The following is a 24,118-nucleotide window of genomic DNA, read 5'->3' on the forward strand; positions in this document are numbered from 1 at the left end:
GACTCTGTGTTTTGCTTTTGACTCTAGTCTTTTGGTCCAACGGGAATGATGAAAAATGCCATCTCTCTGTCTGAGGATGAACAATGGAAGAGATTGCGATCGTTGATGTCTCCAGCCTTCACCAGCGGAAAGCTCAAGGAGGTAAGAAAAGAAGAAGACTTTCAACTAGAAACTTAAGGAATGACTCTAGGGACAGGTAGAAAATAAGATCATAGTCCCTTTCCAAAGAGAAGTCTGCTGATTTTGAGTTTTCTAATGATGGTCTTTTATCTTTACATCCTAAAAGAGACATTTTAAGATTCCTTATAAAATGCCACTTACTGCTCCATGCTTGGGAAAGCCAGGTACTTCTAGGACTTGAGTCTGCATTTAACTTCAGGTGATGTTGTACTTTGTATCTAGATGTTCCCCATCATTAGCCAGATTGGAGACATGTTGGTGAGGAACCTGAAGAAGGAAGCAGAGAAAGGCAAGCCAATCAGCATGAAAAAGTAAGTAGGGGTGAAGCTGCTGGTACCTGAGCTCCATTGAGACCCTCCAGATGCCTGCCATGGAGCCAGATTCCCACTGCTGAGTTACTGTAGTGACCAGACAGAAGTAAGTGTGTGGTGGTACCACTCCAGTGGGCCACCCCAGAATGAGTGGTGGCTCGCCAAAGAAAGCAGGGCAGCTGGGAGAGAAAGGGTCTTCTCCTGTGTACATGAGCCAGGATGAACTTATCTGCTTAACTGTCACTTCGGATATTCTGGAAGACAAAAACACATAGTTTAGAAAGGAGAAACATTGTTGTGCACAGTATTGAGTGTAGAGGGTGTGGAGCGGAGGTGGGGAAGGCTCTTCGTACATATTGGCAGGCAGTGCACTGGGCAGGAATGTTACGGTATGGAACTTGAAACAAATTAAATCTCTTCACAGTTTTCCTGAGGAAAATGCTAAATATTAATTCTTAACCACCATTTGTTCTTCCTTCAGCCTCAAAAGGGAGAAGGCCCTGTACAGGCTATGGGTAGAGTGATCATAGCATTTGTTGTCTAAACTGAGATTTTTTTGTTTTTAATTCTGCTGTAACAACAGGTATAAACTGAGAATGTCCCGGGAAAACTGAGTACATAAGATCACTTAGCTATGGGATTCCCTAAGTCAAATTTGGAGTAATTTATTATTTTTTTAACTAGAAATATTTTTAGTTCTTACACTTCACAGAAATGAGTCTGCCCTCAGGTCAACCACAGACCACTGGAGTTGAGGAAGTGTGGGTCTTTCAGGATCCTTAGCAGGGGTGTAAGACAGTGAGGGATGATGTTCCTGGAAACTCAGAACAGGGTGCTGCTGTTCTGTAATTCACTGAAGAGGAATCAGCTCTGAGTGCACACTCTATGGTGAGGCAAGACCCAGATCAGCGTCCCCTTTCTTGACTCCCCCAGGATGTGTTAAATTTATACACTTGGTTATGCTCAGACACAGTCCTTATACACCTATTATTGCCTGTAGTCAAAACACACTACTGTACTTTGTCTGATTATGGGTATCTATCCCTCTATGACTGAGCTCCTTGAGTTTGTGGGGGGACGTCTAACTTGCCTTAGTGTCCCCAGCCCTCCTGGCACAGGGCCAGCTGCATCACTGGCACCTCAGACACACCTCATGTGTGAGTGATAGTAGCATCGACTCTTCCATAGACCAACAGGTGGTTCTGAAAGAGTGTGGCTCTCTACCTGCCTTGTCTGGGCATCTGATTTCACATGCACTTCTTGTTATATGTGTTGGGTAAGGAGAGTAAAGAGGTGTTGATTTTAGTTGTTCCTATCTTTCTCTACGCAGCTTCTTTGGGGCCTACAGCATGGATGTGATTACCGGCACAGCATTTGGAGTGAACATTGATTCCCTCAACAACCCACAAGATCCCTTTGTGGAATATAGCAAGAATATCTTAAAATTTAATCTCCTCTCTCCATTAATTCTCTTAATAAGTATGTGGACTACTTTATTCCTTTTTCTTTATTCCTTCTTCCATCCCTCCTTCTCTCCCTCCTTTCCTCCCTCTCCACCTTTCTTCCTTTATCTTTCTTTTTTTTTTTAACTATTTATTTATTTTTGGCTGAATTGGGTCTTCATTGCTGCACACAGGCTTTCTCTAGTTGTGGCAAGCGGGGGCTACTCTTTGTTGTGGTGTGCTGGCTTCTCATTGTGGTGGCTTCTCTTGTTGTGGAGCACGGGCTCTAGGCGTGTGGGCTTCAGTAGTTGTAGCACATGGGCTCAGTAGTTGTGGCTCGTGGACTCAGTAGTTGTGGCACACGGGCTTAGTTGCTCTGCAGCATGTGGGATCTTCCTGGACCAGGGCTCGAACTCATGTCCCCTGCATTGGCAGGTGCATTCTTAACCACTGTGCCACCAGGGAAGCTCTATCTTTCTTTTTTAAATAATAGCTTTATTGAGATACAATTCACATGCCATATAATGCACCACTGTAAAATGTATAATTCATTGGTTTTTACATCCTACCTATCCATCAACAGATGAAATGGACAGGCAAAATGTATACAACATTCAGTATACACAACTGGATATTGTATGTGCGTGTGTGTACATATACACACACATATGTATGTGTGTATATATATGTATATATACATATATACATATATATATATATATATATATATGAGAAAGCCAGGTTCTTCTAGGACTTGAGTCTCCATATATATATATATATATATATATATATATATATATACATACATACACATATACATATACACACACACACATACACAATTGAATATTATTCACCCAGAAGAGGAAGAAAATCCTGCCATTTGCAACAAAATGGAAGGACCTAGAGGGTATTACGTTAAGTGAAATAAGTCAAACAGAGAAAGGCAAATACTTATATGTAGAATAAAAAAAAAACTAAACTAAGGAAAAAAAAGAAGAAGAAGAAGAAAACCAAACTCATAGAAAAAAAAGATCAGATTTTTGGTTACCAGAGGTGTGGGTTGAGTGGTGAGAGAATTGGATAAAAGTGATCAAAAGGTGTAAATATTCAGTTGTAACATAAAAAGTACTGAAAGTGTAATGTACAATGTGAGTATAGTTAACACTGCTGTATGATATATTTGTACATTACTAAGAAAGTAGATCGTAAAAGTTCTCATCACAAGGGAAGATTTTTTTTGTAACTATATGAGGTGAGGAATGTTAACTAAACTTATGGGGTTAATTTCACAATATACGTATGTTAAGTCATTATGCTGTACCCAAACTAATACAGTACTGTATCTCAACTATAACTCAGTAAGGTTGGAAAAAAAAGGGTTTTAGTACAAAGATATGTGCAACCATCACTACAGTCAATTGTTGTACATTTTTGTCAACTCACAAGCCCTGTACCTAACTATAACCTCTCACTCCTCTTAGCCCTAAGCAACCACTAATGTACTTCCTACCTCTATAGATTTGCTTATTCTGGACACTTCGTATAGATGGAATCATATATGTGGGCTTTTGTGGCTGGCTTCTTTCACTTATCATGATGTTTTCAAGGGTAATCTAAATTGTAGCATATATCAGTACTTCATTTCTTTGTATGGCCAAATAATATCCCATTATATGGACATTCTGCATTTTGTTTATCCATTCATCGGTTGACAGACACTTGGGTCATTTCCAGCTTTCCGCTATTACGAACAGTGCTGCTATGCCCATTCATGTACAAGTTTTCGTTTAAATACCTGTTTTCAATTCTTTGGGTATGTAGTCAGAGGTGAAATTGCTGAGTTATATAGTAACTGTGTTTAACTTATAAGTAACTGCCAAACTGTTACCCCACAATCTTTTTTAGATAAATGTCTATTCAAATATTTTGCCCATTTATAGTTGGATTATATTCAATACTTCTATTGTTGAGTTGTAAGTGTTCTTTATATATTCTAGATAAGAGTCCCTTATCAGACATGATTTGGAAAGTTTTTTTTCCTTTCTGTAGGTGTCTCTTCACTTTCTTGCTAGTTTGCTTTAAAGTGAAAAATTTTTTATTTTCATCATGCACAAATTCTTTATTTTCCTTTTTTTCCCTGTGCTTTTGGTGTCATGTCTAAGAATCCATTGCCAAATCTGAGGTCATGAAGATCTACCCATTCACTGGTTTTCTTCTAAGAGTTGTACGGTTTTAGCTTATATGTTTAGGTCTTTGATTTATTTTGAGTTTATTTTTGTATATGGTGTAAGGTAAGGGTCTATTTCATTCTTTTGCATGTAGCTATCCACTTATCCCAGAACCTTTTATTAAAGACTATTTTGTCTCCATTGAATGGTCTTGTAACCCTTCTCAACATGCAGTTTACCATAGACAAGTGGATTTATTTCCAGAGTCTAAATTTTATTCTGTTTATCTATATGTCCATTCTTATGCCAGTATGACATTGCCTTGATTATTATAGATTTATGATAAGTTTTGAAATCAGCAGTACGAGTCCTACAACTTTATTTATTTTATTTTTTTCGAGATTGTTTTGGCTCTTCTGTGCCCCTGGCAATTGCATATGAATTTTAAATTCAGCTTTTCAGTTTCTACAAAGAAGCCAGCCAGAATTCTGATAGGGAATGAGTTAAATCTGTAGAGTTGCTGTCTTGACAATGTTTAGTATTCTTATACATGTACATGGGATGTTTTTCATTTACTTAGATTTTCTTTATTTCAACAGTATTGCAGTTTTCAGGGTAGATGTTTTGCACTTCTTTTGTTGACTTATTCCTAAATATTATTATTATTTATTTTTTTTGCGGTACGCGGGCTTCTCACTGTTGTGGCCTCTCCCGTTGCGGAGCACAGGCTCCGGACGCGCAGGCTCAGCGGCCATGGCTCACGGGCCCAGCCGCTCCGCGGCATGTGGGATCTTCCTGGACCGGGGCACGAACCCGTGTCCCCTGCATCGGCAGGCGGACTCTCAACCACTGGGCCACCAGGGAAGCCCTAAATATTCTTTTTTTATGTTATTATAAATAGAGTTATTTTCTTAATTTCACTTTTGGGTTATTTATTACAGTGTATAGAAATAGAATTGATTTTGTATATTGACCTTGTTTCCTGAAACCCTGTTGAAATTGTGTATTAGTTCTAATAGGATGTTAGTGGATTATTTAGGATTTTTTATATACAAGGTCATGTTATCTGATGGTGGAGGAGTTTTACTTCATTTTCTATACGGATGCATTTTATTTCCTTTTGTTGCCTAATTACCCTGGCTAGAACCTCTAGTACAGTGTGGAGTGGAAGTGATGAGAGAGGCTTCCTAGTCTTGTTCTTTTTTTTTCTTCTTTAAATTATACATATGTATTTTATTTACACTTTGTATTTGATATATTTCATGATAAACATTTTTTTTCCATCTTAACCATTTTTTAAGTGTGCAATTCAGCGGTATCAAATACGTTCACATCGTTGTATAAAAATCACCTCTGTCCATCCCCATAACTGTTTTCATCTTGTGAAACTGAAGCTCTATACCCATTAAACAATAACTCCCTGTTATTCCTTGCCCCCAGCCCCTGGTAAACACTAGCCTACTTTCTGTCTTTATGATTTTCCTAGTCTTGTTCTTAAACTTAGGGAAAGTTTAAGCTTAGGGGAAGCATGCAGTCTTTCATTATTAAGTATAGTGTTAGCTTAGTTTTTCATAGATGCCTTTTCTAAAGTTGAGGAAATTCCCTTCTGTTCCTGTTTGTTGAGTATTTTTATCACAAGAGAGTGTTGGGTTTTGTCACATGCTTTTTATGCATCTATTAGATGATCATGTGGTCATTGTTTTTTATTCCTTTGACATGGTTTATTATAACACTTTGTATTCCTGGGATAAACCCAACTTGGTTATGGTGTGTATCACTTTTTATATGTTGCTAGATTCAGTTTGCTAGTATTCTGTTGAGGATTTGTGCACCCATGGTATAAGGTATGTTGGTCTGTAGCTTTCTTTACTTGTGCTGGTTTGATTGATTGATTGATTGATTGACTGATTGAAGCAAGGTAGAGTGACTTTATTAGGAAAGCCAGTAGACCAGGAAGATGGTGGACTGGTGTCCCAAAGAACCATCTTATCCGATTTGCCTGGTTTTAGTACAGATTCATACAATTTGGAAGTGTTCCAACATCTTCCAATTTTTGGAAGGGTTTGTTAAAAAAATGGTGTTAATTCTTTAAATATTTGGTAGTATTCACCATTGAAACCATCTAGACACGAGCTTTTCTTTGCCAAACTGTGGGTGGTTTCTTGATTACTAACTAAAACTTTGTACTTCTTATAGGTATATCAGATTGTCTATTTCTCTTTAAGTCAGTTTCTATAGTTTGTGTCTTTCTAAGAATCCATCCATGTTATCTAAGTTTTCTAATTTATTGCCATACTATTGTTCATAGATTACTTTTTTGTATTGAAATAAAGTTAATTTACAATGTTGTGTTAGTTTCAAGTGTACAGCAAAGTGATTCAGCTATGCAGACACACACACGTATATGTATTCTTTTTAAAAAAATAATTAATTAATTAATTAATTTTTGGCTGCGATGGGTCTTCATTGCCACGCGTGGGCTTTCTCTAGCTGCGGCGAGTGGGGGCTACTCTTCACTGTGGTGTGCAGGCTTCTCACTGTGGTGGTTTCTTTTGTTGCGGAGCACGGGCTCTAGGCGCACGGGCTTCAGTAGTTGTGGCTCGCGGGCTCTAGAGCACAGACTCAGTAGTTGTGGCACAGGGGCTTAGTTGCTCTGAGGCATGTGGGATCTTCCCAGACCCACGGGACACATCAAACCCGTGTCCCCTGCATTGGTAGGCAGTTTCTTAACCACTGTGCCACCAGGGAAGTCCCTGTATATGTATTCTTTTTCAGATTCTTTTCCTATAGGTTATTACAAGTTATTGAGTATATGTAGATTTCTTTATAGTCATTTTCATTTTTAAAATGTCAGTAGCAATTTCTGATGCTAAAAATTTGAGAGTTTTCTCTTATTTTCTTGGCCAATCTATCTAAAAAACCTTTTCAAAACATCAGCTTTTGTTTTCACTGATTTTCTCCATTTTTTATTCTCCTGTTCATTATAGTTTCTTCACTTATCTTTACTATTTTCTACCTTCTGCTCACTTTATGTTTTGTTTGCTCTTCTCTTTTCAGTGTATTAAGGTGGAAATTTAGCTTCTTGATTTGAAAGCTCTGTTCTTTTAATATCTAAACATATAGCCATAAATATCTCTCTGAACACCACTTTTGTTCCATCCCATCAGTTTTGGTATATTATATCTTCATTTTTATTCATCTAAAAGTAATTTCTGATTGCCTTTTGATATCTTCTACAACCTATTGGGTATTTAAGTGTGTGTTATTTAATTTCCACATATTTGTGTGTTTCCCAGTTTTCTTTCTGTTATTGATTTCTAATTACATTCCATTGTGGTGGAAAGACACGCACCATATTATTTCTATCATGATTATTATTTTTTAAACTGCACAATTAATTGAAGCAACAGATTACAGTCTGGTTTATCCAAAGAGATGCTAGTCCAAGAATTAAAGGCCATGAAGTCCCAGAATGTAATCCAGTTCCTTTAGTCAATCCAAAGATGCAGAAGAGGCCACTGATCTCACTGCTGCAGTGATAGCCCCTGTATGTGGACTTGGCCTTGCTCAGTCATTGGCTTCGAAGTCTGAGCAAAGGTCATAGAGGCAATGGGTCATGATTGAGTATCCTGGTGGTTTTACTTTTTTGATTGGTAGAGCAAATTATGATTGCGCCAAGTAAACTTTGCATTTTCACTGTGCTTCCTTTTATCTTTTTCTCTACAGTATTATTTCCATTCCTCACCCCAGTCTTTGAAGTATTAAATATTACTCTGTTTCCAAAAAGTTCTGTGAATTTTTTAGCGAAGTCTGTAAAAAGGATGAAAGAGAGTCGCCTCAAAGATAAACAAACGGTAAAGTCTGGTGGTGGTTACATGAGGGGGCTCACTTTTTGATAATTTATTGAGCTGTACACATATTTCTTATGCATATCTCTACATTTTTTAAAGGTAGATAGAAAACTATAGAGTTTAGAATAGGAGGGCTCTAAAATTTGGGGGGAATGAATAAGGAGGAAGTTGGGGAAGGAAATAAGAGTATGAGCCAGAGAGCAATATTTAAATATAATAATAGGCATGCCAATTAGTATGTCACTGCATAAATATTATTGAGATAAGGAGTTTACCACTTTTCTTCAATAAATGGTTAAGGGATAAAAGTTACTGATTAAAAATGATTTCACTGGTATTTCACCAAATATTAGCTTGGCAAAGAATCACTTCAGTTCCAAGCTTCCTATTTCACACGTTGTCCAATGGAAGGCCCTGTCAGCCACTTGATGCAGTGTAGTCATTTTAAAAGTTGAGCTTACTCATAGTTGGAGTGGGCAGGAGTCTTCTCTGGCCAATGAAGCCACAAGTGGGTTAACCCAGCTCTGCCTTCATGAGGGCTGGAGGCCAGCACAAGTATGTCTGCAGGTCAGGGGACAGGGCTGGGTACTCAGGATGTCACTGAAGAATGTGTAGCATTCTGGAAGGGTGAAGGGCTTGAAGATGCTTCTACGAAAGCTGCCGATGAACTCTGCAAATATCAGGGGATTGATTTATGTGGTCATTCATTAAGAATTAAAGTTGGAGACAAGCCTCTTAGACAGCCTCATCCACCAGAGGGCAGACAGCAGAAGCAAGAAGAACTACAATCCTGCAGCCTGTGGAACAAAAACTACATTCACAAAGAGATAGACAAGATGAAAAGGCAGAGGGCTGTGTACCAGATGAAGGAACAAGATAAAACCCCAGAAAAACAACTAAATGAAGTGGAGATAGGCAACCTTCCAGAAAAAGAATTCAGAATAATGATAGTGAAGATGATCCAGGACCTCAGAAAAAGAATGGAGGCAAAGATCAAGAAGATGCAAGAAATGTTTAAAAAAAAACCTAGAAGAATTAAAGAACAAACACCTAGAAGAATTAAAGAACAAACAAACAGAGATGAACAATACAATAACTGAAATGAAAACTACACTAGAAGGAATCAATAGCAGAATAATTGAGGCAGAAGAACAGATAAGTGGTCTGGAAGACAGAATGGTGGAATTCACTGCCACGGAACAGAATAAAGAAAAAAGTATGAAAAGAAATGAAGACAACCTAAGACACCTCTGGGACAACATTCACATTATAGGGGTCCCAGAAGGAGAAGAGAGAGAGAAATGACCTGAGAAAATATTTGAAGAGATTATAAGTTGAAAAACTTCCCTAACATGGGAAAGGAATTAGCCCCCAAGTCCAGGAAATGCAGAGAGTCCCATACAGGATAACCCAAGGAGAAACATGCTGAGACACATAGTAATCAAGTTGACAAAAATTAAAGACAAAGAAAAATTATTGAAAGCAACAAGGGAAAAATGACAAATAACATACTGCATAAGGTTAATTGCATAAGGTTAACAGCTGATTTCTCAGCAAAAACTCTATAAGCCAGAAGGGAGTGGCATGATATATTTAAAGTGATGAAGGGGAAGAACCTACAACCAAGATTACTCTACCCAGCAAAGATCTCATTCAGATTCGATGGAGAAATCAAAAACTTTACAGACAAGCAAAAGCTAAGAAAATTCAGCACCACCAAACCAGCTCTACAACAAATGCTACAGGAACTTCTCTAAGTGGGAAACACAAGAGAAGAAAAGGACCTACAAAAACAAACCCATAACAATTAAGAAAATGATAATAGGAACATACATATTGATAATTTACCTTAAACGTGAATGGATTAAATGCTCCAACCAAAAGACACAGGCTCAGTGAATGGATACAAAAACAAGACCCATATACATGCTGTCTACAAGAGACCCACTTCAGACCTAGGGACACATACAGACTGAAAGTGAGGGGATGGAAAAAGATATTCCATGCAAATGGAAATCAAAAGAAAGCTGGAGTAGCAATACTCATATCAGATAAAATAGACTTTAAAATAAAGAATGTTACAAGAGACAAGGAAAGACACTACATAATGATCAAGGGATCAATCCAAGAAGAAGATATAACAATTATAAATATATATGCACCCAACATAGGAGCACCTCAACACATAAGGCAACTGCTAACAGTTATAAAAGAGGAAATAGACAGTAACACAATAATAGTGGGGGACTTTAACACCTCACTTACACCAATGGACAGATCATCCAAACAGAAAATTAATAAGGAAACACAAGATTTAAATGACACAATAGACCAGATAGATTTAATTGATATTTGTAGGACATTCCATCCAAAACCAGCAGATTACACTTTCTTCTCAAGTGCACATGGAACATTCTCCAGGATAGATTACATCTTGGGTCAGAAATCAAGACTCAGTAAATTTAAGAAAATTGAAATCATATCAAGCATCTTTTCTGACCACAATGCTATGAGATTAGAAATCAATTATAGGGAAAATAACGTAAAAAACATAAACACATGGAGGCTAAACAATACACTACTTAATAACCAAGAGATCACTGAAGAAATCAAAGAGGAAATCAAAAAATACCTAGAGACAAATGACTACGAAAACACGACGATCCAAAACCTATGGGATGCAGCAAAAGCAGTTCTAAGAGGGAAGTTTATAGCTATACAAGCCTACCTCAAGAAACAAGAAATGTCTCAAATAAACAACCTAACCTTATACCTAAAGCAATTAGAGAAAGAAGAACAACAAAAAACCAAAGTTAGCAGAAGGAAAGAAATCATAAAGATCAGATCAGAAATAAATGAAAAAGAGCTGAAGGAAACAATAGCAAAGATCAATAAAACTAAAAGCTGGTTCTTTGAGAAGATAAACACAATTGATAAACCATTAGCCAGACTCATCAAGAAAAAAAGGGAGAAGACTCGGGCTTCCCTGGTGGCGCAGTGGTTGAGAGTCTGCCTGCCGATGCAGGAGACATGGGTTCCTGCCCCGGTCCGGGAAGATCCCACATGCCGCGGAGCGGCTGGGCCCGTGAGCCATGGCTGCTGAGCCTGCGCGTCTGGAGCCTGTGCTCCGCAACGGGAGAGGCCGCAACGGTGAGTGGCCCGCGTACCGCAAAAAAAAAAAAAAAAAAAAAGGGAGAAGACTCAAATCAATAATTAGAAATTCTAATTAGAATTAGAAATGAAAAAGGAGAAGTAACAACTGACAGTGCAGAAATACAAAGGATCATGAGAGATTACTACAAGCAACTCTATGCCAATAAAATGGACAACCTGGAAGAAATGGACAAATTCTTAGAAAAGCACAACTTTCCGAGACTGAACCAGGAAGAAATAGAAAATATAAACATACCAATCACAAGCACTGAAATTGAGACTGTGATTAAAAATCTTCCAACAAACAAAAGCCCAGGCCCAGATGGCTTCACAGGTGTGGTGTGATGAATTGGGAGATTGGGATTGACATATATACACTAATATCTATAAAATGGATAACTGATAACTAATAAGAACCTGCTCTATAAATAAGTAAATAAATAAAAAGAATTAAAGTTGGAGGGAAAACAGGGACTGATGTCATGGATCTTTTCCTAAGCAAACAGGTATGACAGGAGAGAGAGCAGATAACTCTTTAGTTAAGAAGCTGTTTCAAAAGCCAGAGAAACCAAAGATCAGAGAGAGTGAGGACCAAAAAGCAGATGGACATGATGGCTGGGTTTCTCTCAGGGAAACATCATGCTCTCTAAGATTTGTAGGTGGATGTTTTGGTCACTGAGGACTTAGTCAGTACTCGTCAGCCTTCTGCTCTTTAAGGGGTCGTATTCTCAGGGAAGAGGTGTGAAATATGCACTCCTGATTTATTTCTGTCTTCACAAGTAACTTTCTGCCATTGGCATTTCTCTTTCTGCTTCTAGCACCGAGTGGATCTTCTTCAGCTGATGATTAACTCTCAGAATTCCAAAGAAATTGGCACCCATAAAGGTAACCAAGGAGAGCTTCAGAGGGGCCACTGTCGGTGGGGCACAGAGCTAGGGGGCGGTTCTGAAAATGTGCAGGAAGTTTTCCAGGCAGCTGGGGATTTCTGCCAAGTTGAAGGAAGACACGTGGTCAGACAGGAATGGTAGCAAGAGATACTTCATAGGTGTATGCAGGCACAACTTTGTTCAGAGCTCGAAGGGCAAGTATAACAAGGATGTCATGCCCATCAGTCAGTCATGGTCTGTGGATCACCTACAGCCGAACCTCTGGGGAGCTTGTTTCCAATGTCAATTCTCAGGCTCCTCTGGACCCAATGAGTCAGAACCTCTGCCTGGAAATTTGCATCAAGACTTCATCCCATCAGGAGGAACATTGCCCCAGTGTTGATGACCTTAACTTGGAACACTTGGTTAAAGTTGTGTTCACTAGCTTAGTCTACTGTAAAGTTCAATTTTTTCCTTTGTCATTAACAAGCAGCTGGTGGGAGAAACCTTTGAGACTGGAAATATAGTGTTCCTCTTCAAATTGTCACCCACTAGTTTTACCATCCACGGATGGTTTTTGACTGAAACCATTGTTACTGTGGTGGTTGCAATATGATGACTTTCTAATTCCATCATTCTTCTGTATTTATGAATTGATGTTCTTTTGTAGGGAGAGCTCTCCATTCTCCCCCAATCATTTATTTGTTTATTTATATCAGCATGATCTCATGTATAACTAAGTTACTCTCTTACATCATTCTTCATTTTGATTTTCAGGTTCTTTCAGTTTTGTCCACTGGAGCTTTTTCAAGTGCGATCTTGTATTCTCTTTTCTTTTCTTCTTTCTTCTTTTTAAATCTTTTTTTTTTAACGGACTATTTTTTAGAGCAGCTAGGTTCACAGTGAAATTGAGTGGAAAGTACAGAGATTTCCAGTATATACATCCTACCGCAACTACACACAGCTTCCCCACTATCAAAAGATGATACCAGAGTTGTGCACTTGTTACAATCAATGAACGTACATTAATACATTATTATCACCCAATGTCTATAGTTGACCTTAGGGTTCATTCTTGGTTTTGTACATTCCATGGGTTTTTAACAAATTTATAATGAGCTATATCCACCAGCACAGCACACAGATTATCCAGTATTCTTTAATCTATCATTTTTTGGGAACTTCCTCACTTTCTGATGTAAGACAGTCCAGGTTTCTCTTTTATTTCCCCTGAGTAGCCCTGGAATCAGCCATTTTTTCCCAAGGAACTCTGGTTCCCTTTAGTGAGAAATGGTATTTAGAAATCAAAATCTGGGATCTTAGGAATGCTCATTGCTACTAGGGTTTCTTTGCTTCTAGATCCTCTCAATGGACAAAGTTAAGAACATCAAATATATTTCTACAAGACTGATGAACATAAGGATTTCTGTATCACCCATAAACAGTGATATAAACAGTCTTGTTCTTTCAAACAAGAAGGCCCTGATCTTTAGTTTATTCCATGACATGAATACTCCCATGTGGTTAATTTCAAGCTATGAATGGTTTGACAACCATCTCACAAAATTCTTGAATTTTAAAAAAATTGTTCTTGAGCAGGGACGAGCTGACGCCAGCACACCACTATAAATATATCTAAAACTATGTGTAGATCTTTTTCACACTCATTTTGTATTGTTTGTGTGTGTGTGTGTGTGTGTGTGTGTGTGTGTGTGAATTGCTTGGTTGGGGCAGGTACAACATTGATCTGAGCGCTCTAAGTAACTGAAGGTCCTACTTCTGTCCCATCAAATAGATAAGAGCCTGATCACGCTTGGTGTCTTGGGAAAAAATAAAAAGAGAGACCTATTTATAATTACATGGGCTGTTTAGTGAGGCTAAAGGAGAGCAAAGAGAGGAGGCGTGTACTGAGAAGATGACATTCAGGCCATGATTGAATAAGCATTGCTAATTCCACTCCCTGGACCCTATTTTTCTATATTGCGTGCTGACTAGTACCCTTCTAGGGACACATTCTTCCTTCTACTTTAATGCCATTGATTAGACTAGGGTCAATCACAACTCTTTTAGCTTTTAGTCAATCTCTGTAGTTTCTGTACATATCTGAGATCCCCCAGAGAAGACTTATGCCCCAGGTCTTCCATTGCCTGATGCCTGTCAAATGTATAATCCATGCTTCTCAGGCCAGGTTTTGCTCGCAAGTCATCACATATCTTGAAAGTTCTGATTCTGTAGTTCTAGTTTAGGATCGAAGACTCTGAATTTCTCATAAGTTCCCAGATGTTCGTGATGCTCGAGGTCCATCAACACACTTTGAGTAGAAACAGCCTTATATTGTTCTCTTAAGTTCCCACAAACATGTTTAGATAAAAGATAACTTCATTTTCCCTACAATATAGCCTTAGTCTTGTAAAATCTGCCAAAGAATCAAGTTTTACTTTAGCTAGAATAATTTAAATTATTCTGGAAGAGAATGTTACCCCATATTAATTACAGCTAAAGCACTTGTAGGATTCTCCAAGGGACATACTAATAGTACTGTGTAAGTAAGACAAAATTGCTGTCTCTTGAAATTACCCAGCTGTGCCGTGAGGGAGGTGGCGTAGTCAGCAGCAGGGGCTGAGGAGAGTATAGGCACTGGGGAAAGCTGGATTCAGACAATTCTTGCTTTTTTCTGGCTCTTTAAGGAAGACATGAGAACACAAAGCACTACCAGTTTAATTTTCAATTGCTTTTACATTTTCCCGCCAGGGATTTGGCAGTCTCATTTGGATTTCTCATCATCTAAGCTGTGATGTTTTGTATTGATGTGGTTTATCTAAAATGTCTCTCCTCTCCTTTTAGCTCTGTCTGACGTAGAACTCATGGCCCAAAGTATCATCTTTATTTTTGCTGGCTACGAGACCACTAGCAGTTGTCTTTCCTTCGTTATATATGAATTGGCCACTCACCCTGACGTCCAACAAAAGCTGCAGGAGGAGGTTGATGCAACTTTCCCCGATAAGGTGAGTGATGATACCTGGAGAGAGAGGGGGAAGGTGAAGCCTTAGCAAGAATGCCTCCTCATCACTTCTTAGAATATATTTGCAGAAAGCATGAGCCTCAAATCTTTAACCTGTGCTATTTAGGAAGGATCTAAAGCGTACAAAACAGAGGGGAAAACATAGGTTATGTGTGGTACACACAGGAATATAGGTACTGTGGAAAAAATGCTGGTACTGGCATATCATACATTACAGTATGCCATGTAAAAATCACAGTACCTCAGTGGCATCTAACAGTAAGCATTTATTGCTCCAGTGTCTGCATAGTTAGTTATCTGTTGATATGGCTGGACTTCCTTGGTTCTGGGTGTTGGCTGATGTAGGCTGGCCTTGGCTATGCAGTTAGGGTGACTCAGCTCCACACGTGCTCCACATGTGTCTCATACTCCACATGTCTGCTTCTCAGGGCAATGGCAGATGGCACGAGCAGGAAGCCCAATCATGTGGGTGACTTTCAAATTTGTGCAAGCACCACACTTAGCCAACTTTCCACTGGTTCAGAGTGAGTCACCTGGCCAACCTGAGTCAGAATGGGAGGCACCACTGGGTTAGATGACAAAGGGCATGGACCCAGGAAGGACTGGAGAACTGGGACCATTAATTCAGTCTACCGCCCTGGGTACACTGCAGACTAGGAGGAGCCTTGTAACAACAAAGGGCTTAAAGTAGGAAACAGAGGACGTGAGTTTGAGTCCTGGCTGTGCTTTTAGACAAGTTTTATCACCGTTCAGAATCCTGAGTCCTTCAAATACAAGATAAGGATAGATTGTAGTGCCTACCTAAGTTAGAGATGATCTGTCTTCTCTGGTAAATCTCATATTGGGATTCTTTTGATGCAATAAGGTGAAAAGGTCACTAAGAGACAGGCTAGCTAAAGCATTGTGTCCTCCCCTTTTTATAATAATACTTATAATAACAACACTATTGGCTAACATTTGCTTCTTACGATATATGTCTATCTAAGTACTTTCTAGTTATAAATGAATCTAACCTTCATAAGATTCTGTATAAGTCAGGAGAAACTAGGTTATGCCTCAGTAACAGGTTAGCCCTCAAATCTCAGTGGCTTTACAGAGCAGAGGTTTACTTCTAACCCACATCTACATGACCAACATGGATTGTTAGTGGAGGATGGGAGAGGGCAGCTCTGCTCCACAGCGTTACTCGGGGGTACAGGCTAAGAGGCTCCACCTTCCTGTAGCTGCCTTATCTGGAACATGAGGACTTCCTGTTGTCTGGGGAATAAGGGACTCGAGCGTTGCTCACTGGCTTTTCAAATGATTTGTCCCCGAACTGACATAATCGCCTCCGTTCACAGCCCATTGGCAAAGCTGGTTTCCTGTAACTTCAAGTGGGCTGGGAAATGCAGGGACTACGTGGATACTGGGTGAGCAGTGAGTGTGTCTGCCACACAAGCCTATGAAGTGTCAACTCTAATTATCTCCATGTAACGTTTCAGAAAGCTGAGTGACAGAGAGATGAAGTACTTTCACATACTAGTCGTGTACCTAGTGGTGAAAACGCCAACCTATGTGCCAGGGTGTCTGTCTCCTGAGCCAACTCTTACCCTGTACAATGTTGCCCCTTAAATATAACCCCACGTGACAGCCACGTGTCACCCCCACTGGTCTCAGATCTCTGCCAAGAGTGGAATTCTTTGTGGTGTGAGGAGAGCTGGCCTCTGGGGCTGGAGTGGTTTGTTTAGACCTTCAGACCTTAACAGTCACCCCTGAAGGGACCATAGGAGACTGTTCCAGCAGCAGAGGCTGTGGCTGAGGGTAGGGTTCTCATCCTCTTGTAACTTTCCCTGGATCTGAAATTGTGTTCCTTGTAGCACCCAATCTTGCTCTTTGTTTTTGTATTTGGTTTAGAAAGGAACTCGTTTCTCCCCAAATTATTTATAGAGTTTTCATATAATATAGTGATTCCAAACTTTATATGTATAATGAAAAGCATTAGCAGTCAGGAGTTTTCAACTAAAAACCTTTATGTTGAACAGGGGATTTGCTCTTTTATACATTTCTTTCCTTGGTACAGATGTGTGGCCTCACTTTCAAAAGGAAACAGTGACTTTGGCCTATTTCACTTAAGACTAAGGGTCATAGTCTATTGGTCACATTTGTTCTCATGAGAAAGAAAATACACTAGATGATAATGTGCGGGATTTCAGGCCCTGTTTAGGGCATTGTCCTAACATTGCCCATAGCCATAACTACTCTACACACCTCTGTGGGCCATTGAGCAGGTCAAAGCACATGATAGATATTAAAATGTCTATAAATGCTAAGGTCCTCTACCAATTTAAATTATTCCCCGGAGCTCCTAACATTTCAATAGGACTACACTGATGGAGTTGAAGGTTGATCCGAAATCTTAATTTATCAAAATCTCGTTTTCTCTTCCCAGGCGCCTCCCACCTATGAGGCTCTGGTACAGATGGAGTATCTTGACATGGTGTTGAATGAAACTCTCAGAATATTCCCAATTGCTGGTAGAATTGAGAGGATCTGTAAGAAGGATGTGGAAGTCAATGGAGTGTTCATTGCCAAAGGGACAACAGTGGTGGTGCCACTCTTCGTTCTTCACAATGACCCAGAGCTCTGGCCAGAGCCTGAGGAGTTCCGTCCTGAAAGGTACAAGACCCTGAGGAAAGGACACCCACCCTGATCCTTTTTGGTGCTTGCATATTTTGACAACTCTTATTATAGTTGGCAAGTGGGTGATCATGCAATAATTTATTTGTATATCTTTTTATTGTTGGAAGATTTTTCTGTTTAAGGGTGTTCATTATGTGAGTCAAAATTATACAAAGTATAGACTAGAAAAAGAAAATTATAGCTGTCTACATTCCTAATACCTTAAGATAGGCCTCATTTATAATGTCATATATGTCCTTATGGACATTTTTCTATGCATATATAGATTTTAAAAACAGGATGGTATTATACTTTATTTGGTTTTGAACTTCTTTATTTAACAGTAAAGTATAAACAACATTCTATGTGTATATGTTTGTATGCATATGCCATAATTTACCTAACCACTGTCTTTTTATTCCCTTTAAGCCTTTCTCTCTGTTCTCTCTTAGCTCTCTGAATTCACCCCATGTTCCCACATTCCATATTTTTAAACATTGGCTACATTTCCTCTAGCATTATTGTGAGAGTGCAGGCTGGGACCTAGAGGTCTCATCCCTGATGGTTCAAGCAGCCTCACTGAGGACGGAGGTGCACACAGGTGCCCTGGTTCTGTCTGTGGCTGCACACCTGGGTCAGGTCCCTTCTACCTCAGTATTTGATGACTTTCCAAAGTGAAGTCATCTGTTCTCTACATGTCTGAGATTTCCTCCTTGGATGGGTCTTGAGCATCCTCTTCTGGGAATTCAGAGCCAAGATCTGGTTTGGGCACAGATTGGACCCTGGAAAGAGTTAATGCTCTCCCATTTAGTGTATGGTAAGCAAAATTTGGAATGAACTTTTTAGGCCAGTAGCTGGGATCTAGACCTTTATTACACCCCATCAGCTCCCTGATGGCCAAGAGTTGTTTTGTTTGCCGTGGAGTCCCGAGTGCTAGCACAATGGTGACACATAGCACTTATTGACAGAAGAGTCAGAGTGGACCAAGTCCTCTGTTTTCTGGGCCAGGGAACCTCTGCAGTTCCTCCAAGCTCAGTAGCTCCCTGTCCTGCAGCTTCACGAACCTGGACCACTCACTGTACTTCCCTTTGATTCATTCAGTCATCAAGCAGAGAATAAATGCTCACCTGTGGGTAAGGGACTGGGCCAGCCAGTGAGAAATCCAAAGGTTAGGAAAAAAGCCCATTATGGAGAATTTTAAAAATATTCACAAGTATGTGTGATTTGACACGTACACAGGAATATTCTATAGGCACAAGCCTATTAAATACTTTATTTAAAAAAAATTTTAACATCTTTATTAGAGTATAATTGCTTTACAATCGTACGTTAGTTTCTGTTTTATAACAAAGTGAACCAGCTCTACATATACACATATCCCCATATCTCCTCCCTCTTGCATCTCCCTCCCATCCTCCCTATCCCACCCCTCTAGGTGGTCACAAAGCATCGAGCTGATCTCCCTGTGCTATGCGGCTGCTTCCCACTAGCTATCTATTTTACATTTGGTAGTATGTATAAGTCCATGCCACTCTCTCACTTTGTCCCAGCTTACCCTTCCCCCTCCCCGTGTCCTCAGGTCCATTCTCTACATCTGCGTCTTTATTCCTGTCCTGCCCCTAGGTTCTTCATAACCATTTTTGTTTTTTTAGATTCCATATATATGTGTTAGCATACGGTATTTGTCTTTCTCTTTCTGACTTACTTCATTTTGTATGACAGACTAGGTCCATCCACCTCACTACAAATGACTCAATGTTGTTTCTTTTTATGGCTGAGTAATATTCCATTGTATATATGTGCCACATCTTCTTTATCCATTCATCTATTGATGCACGCTTAGGTTGCTTCCATGTCCTGGATATTGTAAATAGAGCTGCAATGAACATTGTGGTACATGACTCTTTTTGAATTATGGTTTTCTCAGGGTATATGCCCAGTAGTGGGATTGCTGGGTCATATGGGAGTTCTATTTTTAGTTTTTTAAGGCGCCTCCATACTGTTCTCCATAGTGGCTGTATCAATTTACATTCCCACCAGCAGCACAAGAGGGTTCCCTTTTCTCCACACCCTCTCCAGCATTTATTGTTTCTAGATTTTTTGATGATGGCCATTCTGACTGGTGTGAGGTGATACCTCATTGTAGTTTTGATTTGCATTTCTCTAATGATTAGTGATGTTGAGCATTCTTTCATGTGTCTGTTGGCAATCTGTATATCTTCTTTGGAGAAATGTCTATTTAGGTCTTCTGTCCATTTTTGCATTGGGTTGTTTGTTTTTTTAATGTTGAGCTGCATGAGCTGCTTGTAAATTTTGGAGATTAATCCTTTGTCAGTTGCTTCATTGGCAAATATTTTCTCCCATTCTGAGGGTTGTCTTTTGGTCTTGTTTATGGTTTCCTTTGCTGTGCAAAAGCTTTGAAGTTTCATTAGGTCCCATTTGTTTATTTTTGTTTTTATTTCCATTTCTCTAGGAAGTGGGTCAAAAAGGATCTTGCTGTGATTGATGTCATAGAGTATTCTGCCTATGTTTTCCTCTAAGAGTTTGATAGTGTCTGGCCTTACATTTAGGTCTTTAATCCATTTTGAGTTTATTTTTGTGTATAGTGTTATGGAGTGTTCTAATTTCATTCTTTTACATGTAGCTGTCCAGTTTTCCCAGCACCACCTATTGAAGAGGCTGTCTTTTCTCCATTGTATATCCTTGCCTCCTTTGTCATAGATTAGTTGACCATAGGTGTGTGGGTTTATCTCTGGGCTTTCTATCCTGTTCCATTGATCTATATTTCTGTTTTTGTGCCAGTACCATACCGACTTGATTACTGTAGCTTTGTAGTATAGTCTGAAGTCAGGGAGCCTGATTCTTCCAGCTCCGTTTTTCGTTCTCAAGATTGCTTTGGCTGTTTGGGGTCTTTTGTATTTCCATACAAATTGTGAAATTTTTTGTTCTAGTTCTGTGAAGAATGCCATTGGTAGTTTGATAGGGATTGCATTGAATCTGTAGGTTGCTTTGGGTAGTATAGTCATTTTCACAATGTTGATTCTACTAATCCAAGAACATGGTATACCTCTCCATCTGTTTGTATCATCTTTAATTTCTTTCATCAGTGTCTTATAGTTTTCTGCATACAGGTCTTTTGTCTCCTTAGGTAGGTTTATTCCTAGGTATTTTATTCTTTTTGTTGCAATGGTAAACAGGAGTGTTTCCTTAATTTCTCTTTCAGATTTTTCATCATTAGTGTATAGGAATGCAAGAGATTTCTGTTCATTAATTTTGTATCCTGCTACTTTACCAAATTCATTGACTGCCTATAGTAGTTTTCTGATAAAGTCTTTAGGATTGTCTATGTATAGTATCATGTCATCTGCAAATGGTGACAGCTTTACTTCTTCTTTTCCGATTTGGACTCTTTTTATTTCTTTTTCTTCTCTGATTGCTGTGGCTAAAACTTTGAAAACTATGTTGAATAATAGTGCTGAGAGTGGCAACCTTGTCTTGTTCCTGATCTTAGTGGAAATGGTTTCAGTTTTTCACCATTGAGAATGATGTTGGCTGTGGGTTTGTCATGTATGGCCTTGATTATGTTGAGGTAAGTTCCCTCTATGCCTACCTTCTGGAGGGTTTTTATCATAAATGGATGTTGAATTTTGTCAAAAGCTTTTTCTGCATCTATTGAGATGATCATATGGTTTTTATCCTTCAATTTGTTAATATGGTGTATCACATTGATTGATTTGCATATACTGAAGAATCCTTGCATCCCTGAGATAAACCCCACTTGATCATGATGTATGATCTTTTTAATGTGCTGTTGGATTCTGTTTGCTAGTATTTTGTTGAGCATTTTTGCATCTATGTGCATCAGTGATATTGGCCTATAGTTTTCTTTCTTTGTGACATCTTTGTCTGGTTTTGGTATCAGGGTGATGATGGCCTTGTAGAATGAGTTTGGGAGTGAACCCCCCCTCTGCTATATTTTGGAAGAGTTTGAGAAGGATAGGTGTTAGCTCTTCTCTAAATGTTTGATAGAATTCACCTGTGAAGCCATCTGGTCCTGGGCTTTTGTTTGTTGGAAGATTTTTAATCACAGTCTCAATTTCAGTGCTTGTGATTGGTATGTTTATATTTTCTATTTCTTCCTGGTTCAGTCTCGGAAAGTTGTGCTTTTCTAAGAATTTGTCCATTTCTTCCAGGTTGTCCATTTTATTGGCATATAGTTGCTTGTAGTAATCTCTCATGATCCTTTGTATTTCTGCACTGTCAGTTGTTACTTCTCCTTTTTCATTTCTAATTCTATTGATTTGAGTCTTCTCCCTTTTTTTCTTGATGAGTCTGGCTAATGGTTTATCAATTTTGTTTATCTTCTCAAAGAACCAGCTTTTAGTTTGTTTGTTTTTTTTTAAAGAAGATGTTGCGGGTAGGAGGGTTTATTTTAGTAATTTATTTATTTATTTTTGCTGTGTTGGGTCTTCGTTTCTGTGTGAGGGCTTTCTCTAGTTGTGGCAAGCAGGGACCACTCTTCATCGCGGTGCATGGGCCTCTCACTATTGCGGCCTCTCTTGTTGAGGAGCATAGGCTCCAGACGCGCAGGCTCAGTAGTTGTGGCTCATGGGCCTAGCTGCTCCGCGGCATATGATATCCTCCCAGACCAGGGCTTGAACCCGTGTCCCCTGTATTAGCAGGCAGATTCTCAACCACTACGCCACCAGGGAAGCCCCAGCTTTTAGTTTTATTGCTCTTTGCTATTGTTTCCTTCAGCTCTTTTTCATTTATTTCTGATCTGATCTTTATGATTTCTTTCCTTCTGCTAACTTTGGGGTTTTTTTGTTCTTCTTTCTCTAATTGCTTTAGGTGTAAGATTAGGTTGTTTATTTGAGATTTTTCTTGTTTCTTGAGGTAGGCTTGTATAGCTGTAAACTTCCCTCTTAGAACTGCTTTTGCTGCATCCCATAGGTTTTGGGTCGTCGTGTTTTCATTTTCATTTGTTTCTAGGTATTTTTTGATTTCCTCTTTGATTTCTTCTGTGATCTCTTGGTTATTAACTAGTGTATTGTTTAGCCTCCATGTGTTTGTATTTTTTACAGATTTTTTTCCTGTAATTGATATATAGTCTCATAGTGTTGTGGTCAGAAAAGATACTTGATACAATTTCAATTTTCTTAAATTTACCAAGGCTTGATTTGTGACCCAAGATATGATCTATCCTGGAGAATGTTCCATGAGCACTTGAGAAGAATGTGTATTCTATTGTTTTTGGATGGAATGTCCTATAAATATCAATTCAGTCCGTCTTGTTTAATGTATCATTTAAAGCTTGTTTATTTTCATTTTGGATGATCTGTCCATTGGTAAAAGTGGGTGTTAGAGTCCCCTACTCTGATTGTGTTACTGTCGATTTCCCCTTTTATGGCTGTTAGCATTTGCCTTATGTATTGAGGTGCTCCTATGTTGGGTGCATAATATTTACAATTGTTATATCTTCCTCTTGGACTGATCCCTTGATCATTATGTAGTGTCCTTCTTTGTCTCTTATTATAGTCTTTATTTTAAAGTCTATTTTGTCTAATGTGAGAATTGCTACTCCAGCTTTCTTTTGATTTCCATTTCCATGGAATATCTTTTTCCATCCCCTCACTTTCAGTCTGTATGTGTCCCTAGGTCTGAAATGGGTCCCTTGTAGACAGCATATATATGGTTCTTGTTTTTGTATCCATTCAGCCAGTCTATGTCTTTTGGTTGGAGCATTTAATACATTTACATTTAAGGTAATTATCAATATGTATGTTCCTATTACCATTTTCTTAATTGTTTTGGGTTTGTTATTGTAGGTCTTTTCCTTCTCTTGTGTTTCCTGCCTGGAGAAGTTCCTTTAGCATTTGTTGTAAAGCTGGTTTTGTGGTGCTGAATTCTCTTAGCTTTTGCTTGTCTGTAAAGCTTTTAATTTCTCCATCGAATGTGAATGAGATCCTTGCTGGGTAGAGTAATCTTGGTTGTAGGTTTTTCCCTTTCATCACTTTAAATATGTCTGCCACTCCCTTCTGGTTTGTAGAGTTTCTGCTGAAAGATCAACTGTTAACCTTATGGGGATTCCCTTGTATGTTATTTGTTGTGTTTCCCTTCCTGCTTTTAATATTTTTTCTTTGTATTTAATATTTGATAGTTTGATTAATTTATGTCTTGGCGTGTTTCTCCTTGGATTTATCCTATATGGGACTCTCTGCGCTTCCTGGACTTGATTAAGTATTTCCTTTCCCATATTAGGGAAGTTTTCAACTATAATCTCTTCAAATATTTTTTCAGTCCCTTTCTTTTTCTCTTCTTCTTCTGGGACCCCTATAATTCGAATGTTGGTGTGTTTAATGTTGTCCCAGAGGTCTCTGAGACTGTCCTCAATTCTTTTCATTCTTTTTTCTTTATTCTGCTCTGCAGTAGTTATTTCCACTATTTTATCTTCCAGGTCACTT

At 38.9% G+C, this 24,118-nt stretch overlaps 1 protein-coding gene across 2 annotated transcripts in view; it reads left to right on the plus strand.

Moving 5' to 3' along the window:
- LOC115850558 (cytochrome P450 3A28-like) overlaps nt 1–24,118 on the plus strand; it is a 42,943-nt gene that overhangs the window by 13,318 nt on the left and 5,507 nt on the right. For both annotated transcript variants that reach the window (XM_060284820.1, XM_060284821.1), the window contains exons 5-11: nt 28–141; nt 403–491; nt 1,822–1,970; nt 7,831–7,958; nt 11,927–11,993; nt 14,819–14,979; nt 17,425–17,651. In XM_060284820.1, the coding sequence (XP_060140803.1) occupies nt 28–141; nt 403–491; nt 1,822–1,970; nt 7,831–7,958; nt 11,927–11,993; nt 14,819–14,979; nt 17,425–17,651 (935 nt within the window). The remainder of the gene's footprint in view (nt 1–27; nt 142–402; nt 492–1,821; nt 1,971–7,830; nt 7,959–11,926; nt 11,994–14,818; nt 14,980–17,424; nt 17,652–24,118) is intronic.

Source organism: Globicephala melas, chromosome 15, assembly GCF_963455315.2.
Source record: "Globicephala melas chromosome 15, mGloMel1.2, whole genome shotgun sequence".
In the NCBI taxonomy this organism is placed as follows: Eukaryota; Metazoa; Chordata; class Mammalia; order Artiodactyla; family Delphinidae; genus Globicephala; species Globicephala melas.